The following is a 21177-nucleotide window of genomic DNA, read 5'->3' on the forward strand; positions in this document are numbered from 1 at the left end:
ACCTCTTGTAGACCTCCTCAGCAAGGTCACCATGTAAAAAGGCGTTATGTACATCCATTTGATGTATTTTCCAATTTTTACAAGCTGCTATTGCAAGAAAAGCACGGACGGTAGTCATCTTGGCAAATGGAGCAAAGGTCTCATCATAGTCAATTCCAGCTTGTTGATGATTACCAAACACCACCAATCTTGATTTAAGGCGCTCAATATCACCATTGGATAAATATTTGGTCTTATAGACCCATTGACTGCCGAGAGCACGTTTACCGGGAGGAAGGTGTTCTAGAGTCCATGTACCATTATCCTCTAAAGCACGAATTTCCTCTTTCATAGATTGTCGCCACCCATCATGTTTCATCGCTTCTTTGAAGGATTTTGGATCTTTACCCTTAATAATAGCTGCAAGAAATCTCTGATAATTGTTTGAAAAATTGTCACAATTAATGTAATGTGCTAAAGGATAAGGAGTACCTGAGGAGCGATCGGAAGAGGGGGAGAGCGGACTATTAGCAAAAACCGTATGTGTCACAAAATCACGATGTTTTACATTTGGAAATTTTTGTCGGAATCCACGACCCATGTGTTGATCACTAGAATCGGCCATAATGTTATTGTCACAAGTGTTTGTTTTATTGCAGGCCTCATCAGAAGAAGCTGAAGTGGGTTGCTCATGTAATGGCCCAGTGGAAGCAAATGGAGCAAAAGCAGCACTGGGCTGTGTGTGTGAAGGCCCATCTAGCGCTAATGGGGTTGGACTAGGCGCTGGATCTTGTATTGGGCCTAGTTGGACAGCTTGCTCCTCAAAATTACCCCCAACATCGAACTCTTCCTCAAAAATAACTTTGGTAAAATCCTCATGAATATCTTGAGCGTCATACTCACTATGGGAAATGTTCACAGCTTCGGGACTTTCAAAAGGAAAAATCTCTTCAATAAATTTTACGTCCCTCGAAACAAAAAATTCTTTCTTAGTCAAATCAAACAACCTCCACCCCTTTTTACCAAACGGATACCCCACGAACACACACTTTCTACTGCGACTAGCAAACTTATCTCCTTTAGTTTTCTGATTATGAGCAAAGCATAAACACCCAAAGGTTCGAATGGCATCAAAAGAGGGTGGTTTGTCAAAGAGAATTTCAAAGGGTGTTTTATTTTGTAAGAGGGGAGTTGGAGTCCGATTAATCAAATGAGCGGCGGTGAGAACACATTCACCCCAAAAATAGATGGGCAATTTTGCTTGAAACCTCAAAGCTCGACTAACATTCAAAATATGTTTATGTTTCCTCTCAACACGCCCATTTTGTTGAGGAGTACCTACACAAGATGTTTGAAACAAAATTCCAGTGGCCCGAAAATAATCAAGCAAACAATTAAACTCAGTCCCATTATCACTTTGAACCACTTTAATTGTTTGAGAGAATTGTCCCTCAACCATCGCAACAAACGCCATAAACATTTGAAAAACTTCCAATTTATCAACCTACAAATAAATCCAAACAGCTCTTGAAAAATCATCAACAATATTCAAAAAATAACGAGCTCCACATGACGAAGTATGTCGATATGGACCCCACAAATCACAATGTACTTTCTCAAAAATACGGGAAGCTTTATTATCACTTAAAGGAAATTTATCTCTCGGATGTTTAGCATGCATACATACTTCACATCCTATATCTAGATGATCTTTACTACCACTAACATGAGGAATTAACTTAACTACTTTTTCGGAAGGATGTCCAAGACGAAGATGCCACAACTCCAACGTTGATGTAGCTTCAATAGTAGACACAAATTTTGGTTTGCTAAAATAGTATAGTCCGTCCCTCCTAATTCCCGTTCCAATCAGCTCCTTCGCTTGGTCCTGTATAACACAAACATGAGAATCAAATTGGACAATAGTGTGAGAATCATCGTTAAGCTGAGAAACAGAAAGCAAATTGCAACTCAAATTTGGTACATAAAGAACTCCGGTTAGAGTAATTCTATCCGATAAACAAACAGATCCCACTAAAGTTGCAAGCACTTTTGAACCATTCGGTAATCCAACAGGGCATTCAATGTTTTGAGTGTCAAAAAGCCAAGAACTATCTCCTGTGACATGATGGGTTGCACCGGTATCAATAATCCAAGATGAGACATCAAACTTACCGGTCAATCTATTATCGGGAATTTGAGCGTTACCAACCACCCCCGCAATAGCCTTCCACTGTTCAGGAGTAAATAAGTGCCCCGAGGCAGAAAGCGTGGAGTTGGATGAATTAGGTGGATTAGTACTAGTAGTTGCATTGGCTCGTACTTGACCACGCCCCTGCCCTGGCTTCCTATTATCGGGCCGTCCCACGAGCTCGAAGCAGTGACTCTCGGGATGGCCTTTCTTCTTGCAATGTCCACATATTATGTCCCCTTAGCAGCTAGAGGTCTCGTGACCTGTTTTGCGGCACTTAGAGCATACAGGTTTGTCATTGCCTTGACCCCGTCCACGCGCAGAACCAGAATTCATTGTATCGGCAGCACGCATAGCAAAACCAACTGCCTCAGAGGGTGTGGCAGGGGTGGAGTCAGCTTCCTGTTTTGACAAGCGAACACGCTCATCTTGAATCACCAATTGGTATGCTCTGTCCAAGCTGGGGAGGGGATCCTGAGACAATATTTGAGTACGGAGAGAAGAATAAAAATCAGAATGTAGCCCCATTAAGAAATCATGGAGGCGTGATTGCGCCCTTCGTTCTTCATGTAATCTCCCTGCCAAACATTTATCACAGCAGGTACACGAAATCAGAGGTTCATGTCTATCAAGCTCCTGCCACAGAGAATACAATTTGCCATAGTACTCTGAAACAGGCATTAATTTGGTCTGTTCACACTTAGCGATTGATGAACGAAGTTGCTGAATTCGGGGACCATTAGTCTGAGCGAAACGTTTCTTAAGGTGATCCCAAAAGGGTTTGGCTTCTCTAAATTTCGTCAAAGAGGACTTTAATTGCGGGTCAATCGTATTTGTAATCCAAGAAATTAACATAGCGTTAATTGCTGTCCAATCAGATTTCGTGCAAGGGGGTGATGGCTCGTTAATTGTACCATCAAGAAAGTCGAACTTCCTCCGAGCTTCCAACGCCGTTTGGATGTCAGCCTCCCAAGAGTCATAACTATCCTCCGTGAGGCGTGTAGGTGTGATAAAATCCCCCGGTCGATCTTGCGACCCGAGGTAATATGGAGAATTAGGCTCAATTTTGGTTGTTGGAGGTGGTGTATCGTCACCTTCAGCCATGGCAAGTTAAGAAAAAAGAAAAATAATGTTTTGGCCTGATACCATGTAAAACTGTAAACTTTAGCTTGATCTTATTGAAAACATAAGCAGCATATTTATAATACAAGGCAGAAGAATCCTAAGCCTATACGGAAACATGTCCTGCTAGCTTAGGGAAATAAACATAAACAAGGAATAAAATATTATCCTAGTAAATCTAAATATATTCACTAAATCTTTGGATATTTCCTAAATATATCTTAATAGAAGAGGACCTAAATCTAGCTCTACAACACTTAATACAATATTCATGAAACTATGATGCCCCAAAGATGGAGGCAAATCCCCATGTAAAGCAATTGCAACCCATATATGTAGAGAATTAAAAAAATAAATGCAAGCAAGTTTACCTGAATAATATTTAATTAAATCAGAAAATGATATATGATATTGAAACCCTAATATTTACTTTAATAGATATGCTGATCAAATTTCTTTGTTATCAATCCAGTGAGATTTTTTTTTTTATTAATGTTCAGGTTTAATTTTCTAATGATCGCAATAAAATTCACAAGTTGGTGCGTGAGAATTGAGTATTAACCAAGATCGCTTATTTTAGATACCTTCTTTTAGCTTCAATTACTAGTAAGAGAATTTGTCAACTAAGATATGTTAAAAGTACATATTTGATTCTAAACTTGGATAAATAATTGAAGATATTTAACAGTTTAAGATACATAATTAGTTTGTAGATTAGATTGACCTAGGTCAACGTCTGATGTGTTTATGTATTGTCCTCAAAATAACATAATCTTTTATATTTATATTATACTTAAAATTAATAAATGAATCGATTCTAGATTTTTAGTCCCAAAACAAAGATAGCTCCACATCAAAATATATTTGTTTATTCAATGCTAATTAGCGTACGTGCGATGCTAAAAAATATTCCTTGTATGGTGCCAAATTACGTTTATTACCCCCTTAAGTGACATCGAACCCACAACATGTAATATAGTTTGACCTAAAAAGACTATGCTTTTAGAAAGATGGCCGAGTGTAGATGCAATTACCTAATCACTTATATTGTTTCATTTTGACTACTTAATAAATGATTTGAATGAGACTTCATCCCCAAGAATAAGATTTCTCTGAAACAAATTAAATTCAATACTAAAATCTACAATGATCAATGATATTCTAAGTATGGTACCCAAATCAAGTAGATTAGTCCTCCACCACCACCCCCCCCCCCCCCCCTCCTAAAGTTACTTTGCACCTCGACACCAAAACAACTAGTAAGAAAGTAAAGTGATACCTAAAAAACCCTAAAACAGAGAAAAGATAAATAATATACAGAGTATAAGGGATTCTCTTATAAAATGAGATATGCCATAAATGTTCTAATTATTGTGAATGATTTAGACTCAGGGCCTGTTCTCATTGACTGAATTGAGTTGAATTGAATTGAATTGAATTGAACTTATTAATTAGTGATTTTTAACAACGGATTAATGATCTTTGATTATTTATTATTATATATATGTGTATATACAAATATACATATTAAAATATTTAAGAAAAATATACTATATAATTAAAATATTTATGAAAAGTATATTAAAAACATGGAACCCCAAAACATTTAAAAAATTATATACTATATAATTAAAAAAAAAAAAGATATTAAAATGACAAAAGAACAAAAAAACACTTTTTAAAAAATTCTCAAAATGAATAAAATAAAATAAATAAATAAATAAAACAAAGAGTTGGGCGGCTTATGTAAAAACTAACTTGATCCTAGTTTTACTCCTATCTCGTCAAATAATGAAATATGGTATAATAGTCATTATTATTATTATTATTATTATTATTATTATTATTATTATTATTATTATTATTATTATTATTATTATTATTATTATTTTCATATGATTATCATCATCATTATTATTATTATTGTTGTTGTTGTTGTTGTTGTTGTTGTTGTTGTTGTTGTTGTTGTTGTTGTTGTTGTCGTCGTTGTTGTAATATAAGGTTAAAAGTATGAAATTTGGCTTTATATCATTAGCAATATCATTAGACATGAACTGAACTGAACTGAACTTATTAGAGCTGAACTGAATTGAAATTAATCTAATGAGAACAGGCCCTTAATATTAAGGCAAAAAGACAATTAACGTTTATTTATAGCCTTCAATGATGGATAAATACTTTCTTAGCGAGTTGATTCATAAAATATTTGGTAATAAAGTAGTTTCATATATACATAATACTTCAAGTTCCTAAACAAAAGGAAGGTAAAAAAAAAAAAAAAAACCTTTAAGGCATATCAATTCTTTTGAACATTTTTCTTCAGTAGATCAAATGATAAATGGATTAAAAAATTCACTCTCATTCATTTCTAAAACTAAGACCTAATTACATGATGAGAGGGGTCGGATATAAGGAAAATTTGACTTTTATCATCAAGAAAAATCAAAAAATTGTTTTTTACAACTAAAACTTTTAAAACTTTTATTTTACCACAAAAAAAATTTCTAAAAATTGTTTTTTACCACCTAACGTCAAGAAAACCGTTAAATCTAACGGTTTTAAAAAAAACTCTTCGAATTTCGTGCGCAAAACATGTTCTTCATAGGTTTAGGGAGGCATTTTGGTTCTATGGGTCCAATTTGAGGTCAGAATTGACAAAAAATAATCGAAAATACCTCGTTTTGCGTGTTCACGCAAATCGAGGTATTTTTAAACACGCAAAATGAGGCACTTTCGATTATTTTTTGTCAATTCTGGCCTCAAATTGGTCCCAAAGCACCAAAATGCCCCCCCCAAAACCCCTAAAGAGCATGTGTTTGACACGAAAATCGAAGATTTTAAAAGATCCCGTTAGATTTTTGACGACAAGGTAAAAAACAATTTTTAATTTTTTATTTGGTGGTAAAATAAAAAGTTTTAGAAGTTTTGGTGGTAAAAAATATTTTTTTGATTTTTTTTGGTGGTAAAAGTCAAAAATTTCCTATACATAAAGGGGAGTTTTTTCCCGAGTTTTTAAAGAGCCACATAGGATAAAATTTCCTTAACGCGTTATGTAAGATTATAAATTTAATTATAACCAATCAAATAAGAGATTTGTAAATTCTTTTAAAATTAAATAATTTAAATGCTACATAAGCAAAATTGACGAATGAGATTTTAATGTTTAAATTAATTAAATATAATATATTATCCTTTGAGATTAAAAATTTTATCTAAGTATATATAAAGAATGAGAGAAAATTCACAAATTATTTTAAAATAAAAATGTTAAATCGTTCAACGAATAAAATTACAAATTTTATCACATAAATATAAAAAAAAATATATATATATTTTTTTTAAAAACAAACAAATCGTGCATCACACGGGTTTCATCTAGTTGTTATATATATAATAATTAAAGACAATAACCATTTTACAACCCACTCAAATTGTGATTATCAACTTAAAACAACGATGACATCAAAAGATAGATTATAAACATATTCCTGGACCACAATCACATTCATATTTTTTTTTAGTTGAGTTGATCCTTTAACATGGTATTAAGATTATCTTGATTTTATCAGGATTTTCTTGATTTTTGAGCGTGACACAAAGGTCGTTACGGGTTCGAATCTCATCCACCTCTCCTGTCAAAGTGCACACTTCAAGTTTATCGAGCTCTCGTGTGAGGGAGCGTGATGGAGTATAAAGAATATTCCTTTATTTGATAAATAGGCAAAGAATTGTTTGCTCATTAGATATGTATTTATTATAATTTTAGTTATTATTAGGAATTAAAAATATTTGTAGTTAAATTTATGCATTAACAAGCATGATAAATGAAACAGATCAAATAAAAAAGAACGGAGGAATTAAGAGTATCGGAGGATGTAAAACACTGTGATTCTTGACGTACATAGTTGAGCTCGATTTGTTGTTTGCTAAAGCTTGTGTGTTCTCTGTTCTTCCACTCATTTCTCAAGATCAATGGAATATGATACAAAGCAGACACTAGTGTTGTCCAGTCTATCCATCAGCATGTTCAAAGGCAAATAATTTGATTTTCTAATCGCTTGTTTATTGTAAGGAGGTTGTACTAGTGTTTGTTTCGTAGTGTTTATAACATTGGAGCTAATAGAGCTTATTTGTGTAGTTCACCGAACTTGCTCCATAGTCTGTAATTCTATTTTCATCTATTAAGCATATGTCAAAGAAAAAAAAAATTGTCCTACTATAGAAAGTTTTGCAAGTAATTTAAGGTTGGAAATTGACGGATAACAAATGGAAAAAATATCTAGTCTAATTTAAAATAATAATGTGATAAGTTTCAGGAAGTGAAGGCGAGGAAAAGAACGCATGAGTAAAAACGTAATTTTAGTATAAATAACGATTATTAATAAGATGCATCTATTATCTCTAATTTTATCCGTCATAATGGAAATGGATTTGATTTTTTTAAAAACTAATACTATGTCAAACACAAATGTCAAAAAATTAACCTAATTGACTCGATCTGAAATTTGATATCTGTAACTAATTGTTGGTTGGTACACCCAGGTGTACCATGTGCGCATGGTACACCTGTATCAAAACTAGTTTTAAAAAAAAAAAAAAAAAAAAAAAAAAAAAAAGAACATAACTTATATTTGTAATGAGCATCACGACTTTATAAAATAATACAACATTGAAATATAAAGAACGTGATAATTTTGGTGAAACAGTTTTTAAAAAATGTAAGAGATAATTACCAATTGATTTTTACCACGTATTTAATGTCAATTCATTTTAAAATATTCAATTTTCTATAATTCTCTCTAAAATTATTTTTAATGAAGATTTAAAATTTGAAATTCATTTTCAAAATTTCAAATTTCAATATTTTTTTTCTTGTTCTCTTTCTTTTTTAAAAAAAATTCTCTACAACCAATTATATATTTTTATATTATGTTATAATATTCATCTTGGTCACGTGTCTCTATTATGATGTTCATCATATAATATTTATATTCTTTGATTGTAAATTAATGTACCTTTATTGTCACATAATGTTCATTACTTATTGTGAAATATTTTTTGAATTAACATATTGGGTATATAATATAAAAAATGTTCTTTAAATATATGATCATGTTCTTTATTAATATAGCAAATGTTCTTTAAATCTATCGAAAAATCAATCATCAATAGAAGAAGTCCCAAATGTATGTCGTCTTCATCAACCTTCATGATCCTGATTTCAAAAAATATACACAATTAGATGATTTGTTTTTTTTTTTTTTTTAAAAAAAATACGCAATTAGATAAACATAGTTTGTAACGTAAAGAACACATAGTTCAAATCCAAAGAACATAGTTTGTGACTATAAAGAATATAAAGTTTAGACCCAAAGATCATATTAATCAAACTCAATGAACATATTCATTCCAATGAATATGGACCAAAAAAATTGATAAAAGAACATTTATCCTAATCCAAATGAACTTCATCTTCAACCTCCAAAAATAACACAAATTTTAAAAATTTAAAAAAAAAAAAAAAAAAAAAAAAAAAAAAAAAAAACTAAAATAATAATAATTTTTTTTTTTTACATTTTCTTTCAGTGATGAATTCGTTAACAATGATTCAAGAACAAATATAATAATCTAAAAACATCATCATCAACAACAAAATTATGAAATATAAATTGAAAAAAATAATTAAAAACTACCTTCTCATTTGGTGACAAAATCTAAAATTAAATACCAATTGTCAAAAACATCAATCTGTTGATCATCAAGTGCAAATCGACAATCATAGATCGTGATAAAATTCACCATGAGCCATCATTTTCTCTCTTAAAAATTTATTTCTTTGTCTTGAAATTTTATTTTCTCTCTAAAAATTCTCTATTTTTTCAAAAACTGATTATGAACAATTATGGACATGGAAGCTAAAATTATGGAAAGGAAATAACAAAAATCCTGCAACACCCCCAAATCTCCCTCTACAGAAGTACTAGTATAATACATATAATTATACCGTAGAGATAGACTTGAGCGTGTTATCGCCGCGTGATTACGCAAGGCTACTCAAAATACTTAACTCAATAACAAAACTTGCAGCGGAAACTCAACTTTCTTTTATTAATACTTATAAAAATAGTAACATTGTTATGAGTACTCAAAATAAAGACGAGACCAACATTCCTAAACTAGGTGAAGCAAATCCCGAGACTCCCATATGCTCATTCATGACTCCACCTGAAAATAGTCAACACTGCTTACCATAACGGTAAACAGGGCGAATCAAAACAAATAAGAAATACCGATTAGCAAATTATGCTAAGTACGATAAGTGCAAGATAATGTAAACTCAATTTATTTGCAAACATGCTTTAAAAATCAATTCCAATAATTAATCCGATAAATTCCAAACTCATTATTCCAAAACCGATTCCAATGATTCAATATTCAAAATAATAGTTAATAAAACCAATTCCTTTATTAAGAACCAATTTCTTTTAATCCAATTCCTCACCCAAGTGTGCACGCCCCCCAAGCTAGTCTCCTTATATTACAAGGCTATTCTTGAGGAAAGACCCGGTCATACAAAGTCCAAGGCCTTATCAATAAACCAAATCCGCATAGTGGGATTACCAACATGCTTATAAAGCATTAATATAATAATTCAATGGTTCAATAAATCCTTTTAATATCCAATAAATTCCAATGTAATTCAAACCCGTTTTTTTTATAATTCCACATACTTTCAAAATCAAAAACTTTTAAATAGATACTTGAGAATAAAATCTCATATTAATAACTTTTCAAAATCAATAACTCCTTGAAAACCTTTTATTTACTTCAACAAACCTTTTAAAATCAATTTCTTTATTTAAACACGATAAGTAATTCAAACCATTCAAAACATGATTTAAAAATCAATCATTCAAAATTCTTTTATTAAAATCAATACCTTCAAACATAATTTATTTCAAAATCATAATTCAAATCAATTTAATTCAATCACCAATCAAATCATGTAAAACATGTTATTCAAACCAATCACTTTCAAAGGTATCTAGCCACCTAAACGTACCTTGATCCTTGCTAGAAAAACCACACAAAAAGAACCTCAAGAACCTTGATTTCGAATATCAATCAACACTTTGCACTTTCAAAGTTTAATCACGAATACACCTTGCAAATAACATAACCATAAGGATCAAATCTAATGTGTATGGACTATAAAACTCTTTTAAAATAATACTTTAATAAATTTATATCTTATTTGTATTTTAGAAAACTAACCATGAAGAAGATAAAGGAATAGGATTAAAGAGAACTAAATTTTCGTTGGAAAGAATAGGCAGAACTTGCAGAGGTCATAACTCCTTCAATATAACTCCGAATTGGGTGATTCTTGAGCCTAACCTCAAGGACTTTTGGAGAGGAACAATCTTCTCTGAAACACCAATACCCCAAAAACTGACCAAAAGTGCCCGAAAAATGGCTTTAAAGGTATACGGGATAATATTTGTATGAAAAGTGGAGAAGAAAAGTATGGAAAGGTTTAGGGAAAAGAAGAATAAGAGAGAAGAAGAGAATTGGGTTTTGGTGTGAAGAATATGAGAGGTATGAAGGGTTATTTATAGGCTAGCTCATACAAGAATTATAGCAAGAGAATGTGGGAAGAATTATGGTAAAAAAGTATTAAGGAAATTACTTGGAGAAGTGAATAAAGAAATATGGAAACTTTTGATATTAAGGTGATTGTGTATAACAAAAATATGGAAGGTATGTTTTCATGAAAAATAATATGGCAATGAAGATTACTTGGGGAATAATCAAGAAAAATAAAAAGGTAGGAAAATAAGATGATCAAATCTTTGTGAGATGAAAAATAGGAATTAAGGAAATAAGGTTTTTAAGGAAGATAATTAAAATACAAAACTAACAAAATAATTAACCCAAATTTAGCATATGGTGGCCGAAAATATTGAGCATATCTATGCTCATATTTTCGGACCTCCACTTATAGTTTTAGGGAAATATTTGCTAGATTTTAAGGATTAAAAATGATTATGTAAATAATATATTTTGTATAAAATAATTAATTAGAAAAACACCAATTATTCACTATTTAATTATTTAGGAAATTTGGCCCTCCTAATTAAATAATAAAAATATAATTTTGATTAGTTAAAATATCCGAAATATATATAAATAATCCGATTTTAAAAATAAAATAAATGGATAATAAATCTTATCCAAAATCCAAAAATAATAATTGAGTTTTTAAAATACTTTTGGCGCCGAAATTCAAATATCATTTTGGCTCCAAAATTCAAATAGTACAATAAATTACTAAAATACCCTTTTTAAGAGAATACTAATTAGAAAATACGTTTTAAAAATACGGGGTATTACAAATCCTTCAAGCATAAATTTAGGAAGCTAACTTTTTTTTGTTTTTAATGACAATTTTCATTCAGGTGTACCATGAGCATGGTACACCCTGGTGTACAATGTAAATTTCAATCTGTAATACCCTAGAAATTCCTTCTATTTAAAATACCTGTTTTGCCCTTTTTAAAATACGAATTAGGAAAATCTAAGACATTACCGCCACCATGATAACGGCTAAGGCAATTATCAAAGACACACAGCGGAAGACTATTTTTAAAAACCATTCAAAACAAGTCAACTTAAAAGTCAAACCCAACGAAAATAAAGTCAAACAAAGTCAACCTACAACTTGGAACCACTTAAGGGCCTTATTAAAAACCGAGTGATACTAAAACCTTTGCGTCAGTTGCAATCATAATAAATAATAATAATAATAAAATAATAATAATAATAATAATAATAATAATAATAATAATAATAATAATAATAATAATAATAATAAAGCAATAAAACACATCATATTCTTATGAGAACTAAGCATGATTCGCTCTTCACTCATGCCCATCATGAATATGCTTCATCACCTGAAAAGCTTCTCTCTACTTGTCCCCACTACTCGCCATTAGAAATGGGTCATCGTAAGGTCAAGGTAAAAACAAGACAAACAAACATACAAACACACAATCAGCAAAACTGAGTACATAAGCGTAATAAAACACACTAACATGCTTTCATCCTATCAATCACACAACTTACGTTGTTGCACCTGTAACAAGCATTCAAGACACTCAATATTTAACTAGACAAATACCAATGTCTATTTAATTTGATTACGCATCGAACGGGTTTCCAACCAAATCCTTGGCCCAAATAAATTGAAGTAAACTACACGGGGAGCTAACCGAGTAGGCAAATGTCACGTGAAGTGACGGACGTCCTGCGCATAATAATAATAATAAAAAGGAAAATATAGCGTCTAGTACTCCCAGTAGAAGTTATGGTTAAATATAAAACCCCATAACTCCCCCCATATGTTCATACTTGAGGCATGTACGTTCCAAGAGTTTTGGTGCGTAATCTCTTTCACTTTACGTTGTTTTACATATTAATCAACTTGGTGATGACTCTCAAACCATAACAAAACAAACATTATAATTATACAAGCAATCAATCATACCAAATTAATTCTTGAATAATTAGTGACCACATAACTTTTAATGTTGAATCCTTTTTAATCTACCTCAATATCAAAGACACCTTAAATGCATAATGCGCCGCAAATCCTATCCCTCGGTGTTAGAAACACCTTAAGTGCACGTAGGCACCGCAATATAAATTCATTCCTGTGTACTAAGACACTAAATAACTCAATTCCCATGCTTAAAGTATCAGTACAAATTATATGAACCATAATAAAACTCTCTTTCAATATTCTAAACCTTAATTAAACATGCAGTTTAATTAAACATGCTTCCAATCATGCCAATAATAAAAGTGTGGTTCATATTCAACATGCCAATATAATTATTACCGATCACCAATCCATCACAAATAATCCATGCTTCATAATTCAATTACCAACATCAACCAAATAACAAATTCCAATCAATACCTATCATGATACTACTTGTAATTAATTATTCAAAGCCTAACATGTTCCTACATCATCAAATAAATACCAAGTACGCGAATGTACATTGAATACGATCTCAAAATCGCCACGACTACAAGAAATCACTCACTTGGAAATCTCCTACAATCCAAAATTACAAAGAGGCATTAATACCTATTCCATACAAATTTTCAGCAATGTATACACCCTTTAAATCACTCATAACTCTTTTAAAACAAGGTGAATTTTAATTTAAAATCCTTACTTAAATCCCAATTAATGGGTAATCAAAAATCCTTTCAAGAAACTCAATTATGGCTTATATACAAAAATTCCAGATTTGTTAAATCATCAAAACTTGCTGTAAATGTGTTCTAAAACACCTATTTCAATAATTTAAATCACCCATAATCAATTTTCCATCAACATAAAATAATTTAGAAACCTAGGATTTTTAATTTGGGGTTTTTTAATTCAAAACCAAATATGAAAATTTATATACATCATACTTATAATTAAACATCATAAAATCATCACAAAACCCAAAATTTATAATTAGATTAAGGATTAAAACAAAAAGAATAATTTTTTTTTTCAAATGGACACCACCAGCGCACCAACCACCATGGCTGGCTGCTGCTGTCGGCGTGCGCTGGTGGTGGTGGCCGCCGGGCAGCTGGCTGCCGTAGTGGTGGCCGGCGGTGGTGGTGTGTGTGGTGGTGAAATAAAATCAAAAATATAAATAAAGGGGAAGGGGAAAAATAAGAGATAGAAAGAGAAAATAAGAGGAGAGAGAGAGAGTTACCTTTGAGCTTGGGTAAAATTTGATTTTGCTCATATGATGGGTATTTATACCCTCTCTCAGCAACCCTCCTACTTAAAATTCCTTTCCTACCCTTAATGATCAATTTCCTATTCCAACTACTATTTTGACTTTCCTTTAAATGTCATTGACTTTAAAAATTACCTTTTATAAAATCATATGCCCCAATATCTTTAAATTACATATAAAATAAAGTATTTCCAAAATTATTATTATTATTGGACCTTTAATAAAACTCTTTCAATTCATAAAACCTCATAAATAATTGATTTCAACTTATTTAAAGTCTTTAAGAAATACTATTTAAATTAAAAATACGTATAGAAATACGGGGTATTACAATAGCGACTTGTATGGATACAATAACTTAACATGGTTAAGGGCCTATTTCGTTCAGCTTAGTTTCAGTTCAGTTTAGTTCAGCTGCAGTCAGTTCAATTCAATTCAGTTCAATTCTTTTCTTTTGCTAACTTATTTCAGTTCAGCCTCAATCAGTTCAGTTCAGTTCCAATCAATCCAATTCAGTTCAGTTCAATTATTTTCAGTAAATCAGAACAGCCCCTAAATGTGATATAAATTAAACCCGATTCAACCTTATCGAATTCGACTTAAATACTTGAATTGACACTTCTAATATCAACCAAATACAAATAAATGAACTATTTATATTGATTCACTAGTGACTTGCCTTTGAAACAGAGACAATTAAAATTTAAAATATCACCAACTTAGAAGTAAGTCCACTCTTTAATGAAAAATCCAAAAAGTTTGTTCCATTACAATTTACAAACCTAGATAATCATTGTGCGCAAAATTCCAATTAAAAGGCCGAGAGAGAGCTAGAAGATGGAATAGATGCCATGCATATTTACATTTGTAAAGAAGATATTGCCATTTCAATCATTTTCTCTAGACGATCTTTCTCCTTCTCACCAGCCTAAGAAACAACATATAAACCAAGTGAGACAAGAGAGATTGCAAATTATGAAAGAAAGTAAGAAACAAGAAAAATAAATAGAATATCAAAGATTAAGAATTGTAAAAAAAAAAAAGAAAAAGTTATACAAATAGGCACATCCGCACATAGTAGAAGCATTCATATTGGGATTATCAAAAAAAAAAAAAAAAAAAAAAAAAAAAAAAAAAAAAAAAACAGAAGCATTCATATTGAATTATCTGACACATTGTTTCCAACTTTCCATACTATGGCTCGTCGTAGTTTAACACATTTATAGCAAATTCGCGTATATATAAATGCAATTAAACCAAATTGTAGATCATGTTTATTTTCTTACATAAAATATAAACATCATTAAATAGCTGGTATAAATGAAATGTGATGATATTTTGGTATATTATAAAATAACAAGTAGTGAAATTGTGATGGTGACATACACTTATCAGTAGTGTGGATTGTGGAATATGTGCATGTAATGCTGAAAAAATGCAGTGATTACGGAGTAATGTTTAACTTTTTTATGTTATATGGATTATGGTCTAATGGAGTATTATTGGTTGATCGCTAGAAACTCCCTAAATCACAAAATCAATAAAAGTAGGTTAAAAGTGGAATATAATCAAAATAAGATCAAATTGAATATGTTTCACAAAATCTTTTTATAATTTTTACTTTAATTAAAGATGTTAATAGTCAAATTTGCATTAACAACCGTAATATTTAGATTGTTCCAAGTAAAATGTTTAAAACAACAAAGATATGTAGTTATGTTGTAAAGTTGATATATACGGAGTATTTCGTATGAAGCATATAAAAAAGAATACGAAGTAGTTCGTATTTGATGGTCTGAGACAGACTTTAATCGTATAACGTGTGACCATACAATTATACCATCACTAATGTACCGAATCCCCGATGTACGTTATTGAATTGACACCCATGGTGATCATGGGAAGTATACACGTGATGATTTAGAATTTTCATGTATAACTAATTCGAGTTGTCAATTAACGAACTATTCTTTGGTGGAAAAAGTTCCACTACACTCGTTTCTACAATAATCTTCAGTCTTCACAAACAGCCTTTCAAAAAAGAAAAAAAAAAAAATCTTCACAAAAAGCTTATCTATACACAATATGTCCACATATTTAGGGGTTTAGTAGTACGACAAAAATGGGACCAATTAATCCATGGATTGATTTTGTTTGTTTTTTTTACTACACTTTCTATTTAGAACATTGGTCTAAACCTAAAGCAAAATCCAAATAAATGTTGACAAATATTGAAGGGACTAATACTTATAACAAACAGAGACTGCAGCTTGATAAGTCTTATCACGAGTACTAAAAATAAAACAATTATTGCCAATTTTAGGTTTAAAATAATTAATTTTGGGTTACAGAGTAGTTACAGTTTTTGTACAAGAATATGACTGTTTGATAAAAATCAAATTAGTCAATGTCTAAGGTTTACATTCTATGTTTTAATTTAATTATATAAATTATTGAAAGCTCAAAACATTTAAAAGATACTACAATATCAATGAAATCATGAATATAAACACGTCTAATATAATGAATATAAACCCAGATCAACATAAATATGCTGTTTCTAAAAATTATCAACATCTTATCAAATCCACTAGGTCTATTGGATTTAATTAGGGCTCAAAAATTGTCCAAACTAATCAATTTTATAAATAAATATAACATTTTACTCACTTATTTACATATGTTTATAATGCATAACTTAGTTAAAATTATGATCATCACCGTTATATAAAGGGATGAAACATTGTAATTCAATTTGATTTAATTACTACATTTTCTATATGCCTACATCTTTTTAAATGGACATATATATGTAATAAATGTATACATGTTGAATGAATATAGGTCGGGCTAGAGTCTAAATTTATTATACCCGATCCATAATAGACATTTAGACCTGAATCTACCCTAGACCAATACATAGGGTCTTCAATTAGAGTAAATCTAATGGGATTAGGATTGAATATACGATTCATTGTAATCAGTAGCATGATGCTACACTCATGCTTTCAAGTGTAACATAAAAACCGGAGTCTTCTTAATTAACGAAAGATTTTGAGTATATATATATATGGAGATAGATAGAGCAATAGAAAAGAACACAAACAAAGACTAACCTCAACATAAATGGTCTTCAAAATTCTTCCGCCAACGACAGTGATATTAGCTGTGATAACCCTGAGCTTTAGACATTCAAATAATTCACACAACTTCACCATTATCCCATTTCTATTACTGCAGCTCAAGCTCACTATAATAGTCCTTCCTCCAGTGTATGAAACCCCTACCTATGCAAAAATAAACACATTAATTCATTAATCTTAGGGTTTCAGTTCAGTTCAGTTCAATTCCTAATTTTTTTCTCTCATAAACAATTCAGTTCAGTTCAGCTCTCATTACTTCAGTTCTGTAAATCAAAACAAGGCTCTTACACTTTATTTGGATACAAAGAAATGGAAGGAAAATAAGAGAAGAGAAAGGAAGGAGGACAAATTCTCTTGTTTAGATAAAGAATTGAGGGAAGAAAGGAGAAGGAGAGGGAGGGATCCATTTTCCCTCTCTTTAATCCCTCTATTATTAGAGAGATTTGGAGGGAAAATGGAGCTCACCTCCCTTTCCTTTTCTTTTCCCTTTCCTTCCTCCTTTTTCCCTCCCCTTCCTTTCCTTCCTTCTTTGTTACCCAAACAAAGCGTTAGTATATATATACTCCGTATTATTATATATCACCTCATTTCATTTTATTACTTGTCTCATTTTTAATTCTAAAGTATCTTAATCAATTATGCGGTCACAAATCATTTCTATCTTTAAGAACAAATTCTAAGTGTTTTTGCCCTTGAGTTAGATCCCGGCTATACTGATCTGTCTTTAATATTTGGTTTAATTTTAATTCTATCGAGTTGGGTTCCACACTCACCCACCTATTTTCTACTCTCAACTTTCTATTTACATGTAGGATAAACGGAATCATAAATATCTTTTTTCTTGAACAAGCTACACTCCAACCAAATCTCTGATAAATGTTCATATAGTAGAGTACGTACGCGATGTCTAGATTTAAACAACAATCACATGAACAACTCCGACCGTTAGACAACTCTATCTCCAGATCTAGTTATCTAAATTTCAATTGGGGAAAAAAATTGACTCAATTTTTATCTTGAAAACTACCATATATGATGTGTGTATGAAATTCCCAAACTTGACATTACATCCAAATTGAATAACATAGTAACATTACTGTCCTAATCTCTACAAATTGTTAGCTAATTAATTTTTTTTTCCTCCGACTTATCTCAATCAATTTCAACAAAAATAATTTAAGTTCAGCAGATGTTCGTGAAAACCATTTAGAATTAAACAAAATTACAAGAGATTGATTGAGAATAAGTACTTACTTTTAAGTCGTCTACAAGAAATGATCTGCATCCACTTTTATTGGAATCATAGCATCGTTTGTGATGATCATTAATACTGTTGTTGGTTAGCAAAGTAGACAATTCTTGTTCAAGCACAATTGTAGAACACCAAGATGAGCTTTCACTGTTGTTGTTCTGTTTCCTGAGCTCGAGTTTTGATATATCTTCTTTGATTCGTCTCTCCTCCCCTTGTAGTTCCTTTATATAGTCAATTGCATCCTTGATTGTTGATGCTTTGTCCATCTAAATATGCATTTGCAAATCACCGTGTAAATTATAACGCGCGTTTGCAAATAATTTAAGTTTGTTACAAGTATGACAACTAGTTTGGGACAAAAGGAGTTGCAAAAGTTCAATTGGGGGTAATTAACATTTATATTTTTATAATTAATAGAAATACAACTTCAAAAATGTCACCAAGTGTATAATTTTTTAAGCTAAAACTTGGAAAGTGTTTAAAAATTATTTAAAATTTAAATAAAAATGAGTTTAATAAAATACTTTATTGTCCATTATGCACTCAAATCTTTCAATTTATATAGACCCTTTTAAAATTCACGGATAAAAGCATGATTTTAGAGATGGAAGGGGTAATACTAGATTTTCAATTTCGCCGATTTCCAAGGGATTGTAAAACTTTGGTACACTTTCAATAGGTTAGCAATCAATTTCTGAAAATGAAGAGTGTAACTTTTCAATAAATATCTTGATAACATCTAATGAACGATCGAATTAACATATAAGTAATAGGTACTCAGATTCTTGAGCTACATATAAATAACAAATTAAAGCAGTCTCAAGCAAAGAAAGATGATTGTACCTTGCTAATGTTGGGAACAATTCCTCGCAGACCATAAATACGGTCGTTTAATTGCTTCCGGCGATTTCTTTCGGACACGACATTTTTAGATTCATCAATATACATCTTCGAGTAAGCACTACCATCAGGCGAGCTTGAGCTCATGTTGTTGTCGTTGTTGTTGTCGTTGTAGCATAATGTTATAGGCCCTATAACATTTCCAAATTCCCAACTACAGTCGATAATATAGCTTAATTTAATATCAATCATATTTTACGACATGTGAAAGGAATTCAAATGCTCAAACACAAGCTGTGAATCTCTTTGTATTAAAATTCCTAGATACGCCACTGAAAAAGTTATTGAACACATTACTGGGAAAGACAATAGAGAATAATTAGATGTACGCACCTTTGAAGTTCTTGAGTGTGGATGTACTTGTTGGTCTCCCAATAAAAATCGTATTCTTCAACAAAATTATCCATTCCAACCTTATTTTTTTAGTGAAACTTGTTGTATGTGTATTTTAATGGTTTACTCACTTTATTAGCACTCGTGGTTGTGACTGATTTCTTTTATATGGAGCGGATATGCTGCTTTCATAATTAGACAAACACGTCCAACATTTATTGCTTTCGTACCCCACCTTTTCTTTTACAACGTGATCTATTTGCTTTTTATATTACTTGTATAAACTTAATTAATCAACATTATCTATGATGCTAATCTATCTTATACGAAGTAATACTTAAGTAGCTCTATATCGGGTAATCACAGATAATTTTATACCAAGTATAATGGGTTTTTAAACTTCACCGTATTTTGGATGATAACAAGAAGTAAAATAATTGGGGTGTATATGGTATATCGATTCATCATGTGTTTAGTATGAGCGTAGGACAGGATTAAAAATTTGAGACTCATTGCCAAAAATCCAAAAACCTCTATATACAAAACATTACTTAATATTTGAGACCTTTTATCCAATTTACTCCCACCTAGTTTTAATAAGTGTTACACTTTAATCAAACATGCATGTCGAGACACGACGACGAGTTTGAGCATAATTTATCTAATTACTACTACTCAATATGTTAGTAAAATTATACTTCGTAGGAAATTGATACTCCCTCTGTTCTTTTTAAGTGTCTTATACTCTTTGAGACTTTGACACATAATTTTAGGCAATAGAATAAACGCTTATATCTAAGTGGGTATGGTTTGGAATAAAAAGTTTGGAAAAGTAAGAGAGAAAAATATGAATGAGGACCAGTAAAAATAATGTGAGAGGGAGAAAATAGAGAAATAATATATAATGTGAGTGGGGTTTCCACTTTTGGTAACTAAGCACCTTAAAAAAAAACGACCATTTTTTAGAAGTGGGACACTTAAAAAATAGTGACGGTATTATAAAAGTATACATTATAACAAATCTAGCAATGTGTTGTACAATAACATTAGTTTTTATATATTAGTAAATTAATCAAGTCAAAACCATTATGTAAACAGTTAAAAAAAATAAATAAATAAATAAAAAATTAATACTCATTAAAAGAAGTACTAAATTCATTGTCTAAGATATCATACTCGGCTAATTGTCAAAATTTGGATGTCCTTGCAGTAGAATATATAAAGGCCTGTTCTAATTTACTGAATTGAATTGATTGGAGCTAAGCTGAACTGAACTGAACTGAATAGAGCTTAAATGAATTATTTATGAGAGAAGGAAATTAGAAACTGGATTGAAACTGATTGGAGTTAAGCTGAACTGAACTGAAATTAAGGTGAAGAGAATAGGTCCTAAGTCTTGTAGCTTGTTATCACACCATCATATATAGCAGTAGTGTGACA

General features: G+C 31.0%; 1 protein-coding gene across 1 annotated transcript; it reads right to left on the reverse strand.

The window, feature by feature from the left end:
* Nucleotides 1–14811: 14811 nt before the first annotated feature.
* On the reverse strand, nucleotides 14812–19863 carry LOC145578931 (transcription factor bHLH35-like). The gene is made up of 5 exons (XM_081636227.1): nucleotides 19738–19863; nucleotides 19348–19558; nucleotides 18507–18770; nucleotides 17226–17396; nucleotides 14812–15037 (listed from the first exon to the last, which is right to left on the reverse strand). The coding sequence occupies exons 1-5, from the start codon at nucleotides 19809–19811 to the stop codon at nucleotides 14969–14971; spliced, it is 789 nt and encodes a 262-aa protein (XP_081492353.1). The 5' UTR covers nucleotides 19812–19863; the 3' UTR covers nucleotides 14812–14968.
* Between the last annotated feature and the right edge of the window lie 1314 nt (nucleotides 19864–21177).

The sequence above is a fragment of the Chenopodium album genome, chromosome 14 (assembly GCF_948465745.1).
Source record: "Chenopodium album chromosome 14, dcCheAlbu1.1, whole genome shotgun sequence".
NCBI lineage: Eukaryota > Viridiplantae > Streptophyta > Magnoliopsida > Caryophyllales > Amaranthaceae > Chenopodium > Chenopodium album.

Bases quoted from the DNA above. Each gene is read 5' to 3' on its own strand.
- LOC145578931 (XM_081636227.1), bottom strand. From the start codon at position 19,811: ATGGATAATTTTGTTGAAGAATACGATTTTTATTGGGAGACCAACAAG. The intron at 17,397-18,506 runs GTAAGTACTTAT...ATTTTTGCATAG, and splicing joins TTCTTGTAGACGACTTAAAA to GTAGGGGTTTCATACACTGG. The intron at 15,038-17,225 runs GTTAGTCTTTGT...GTTGTTTCTTAG, and splicing joins TGAAGACCATTTATGTTGAG to GCTGGTGAGAAGGAGAAAGA.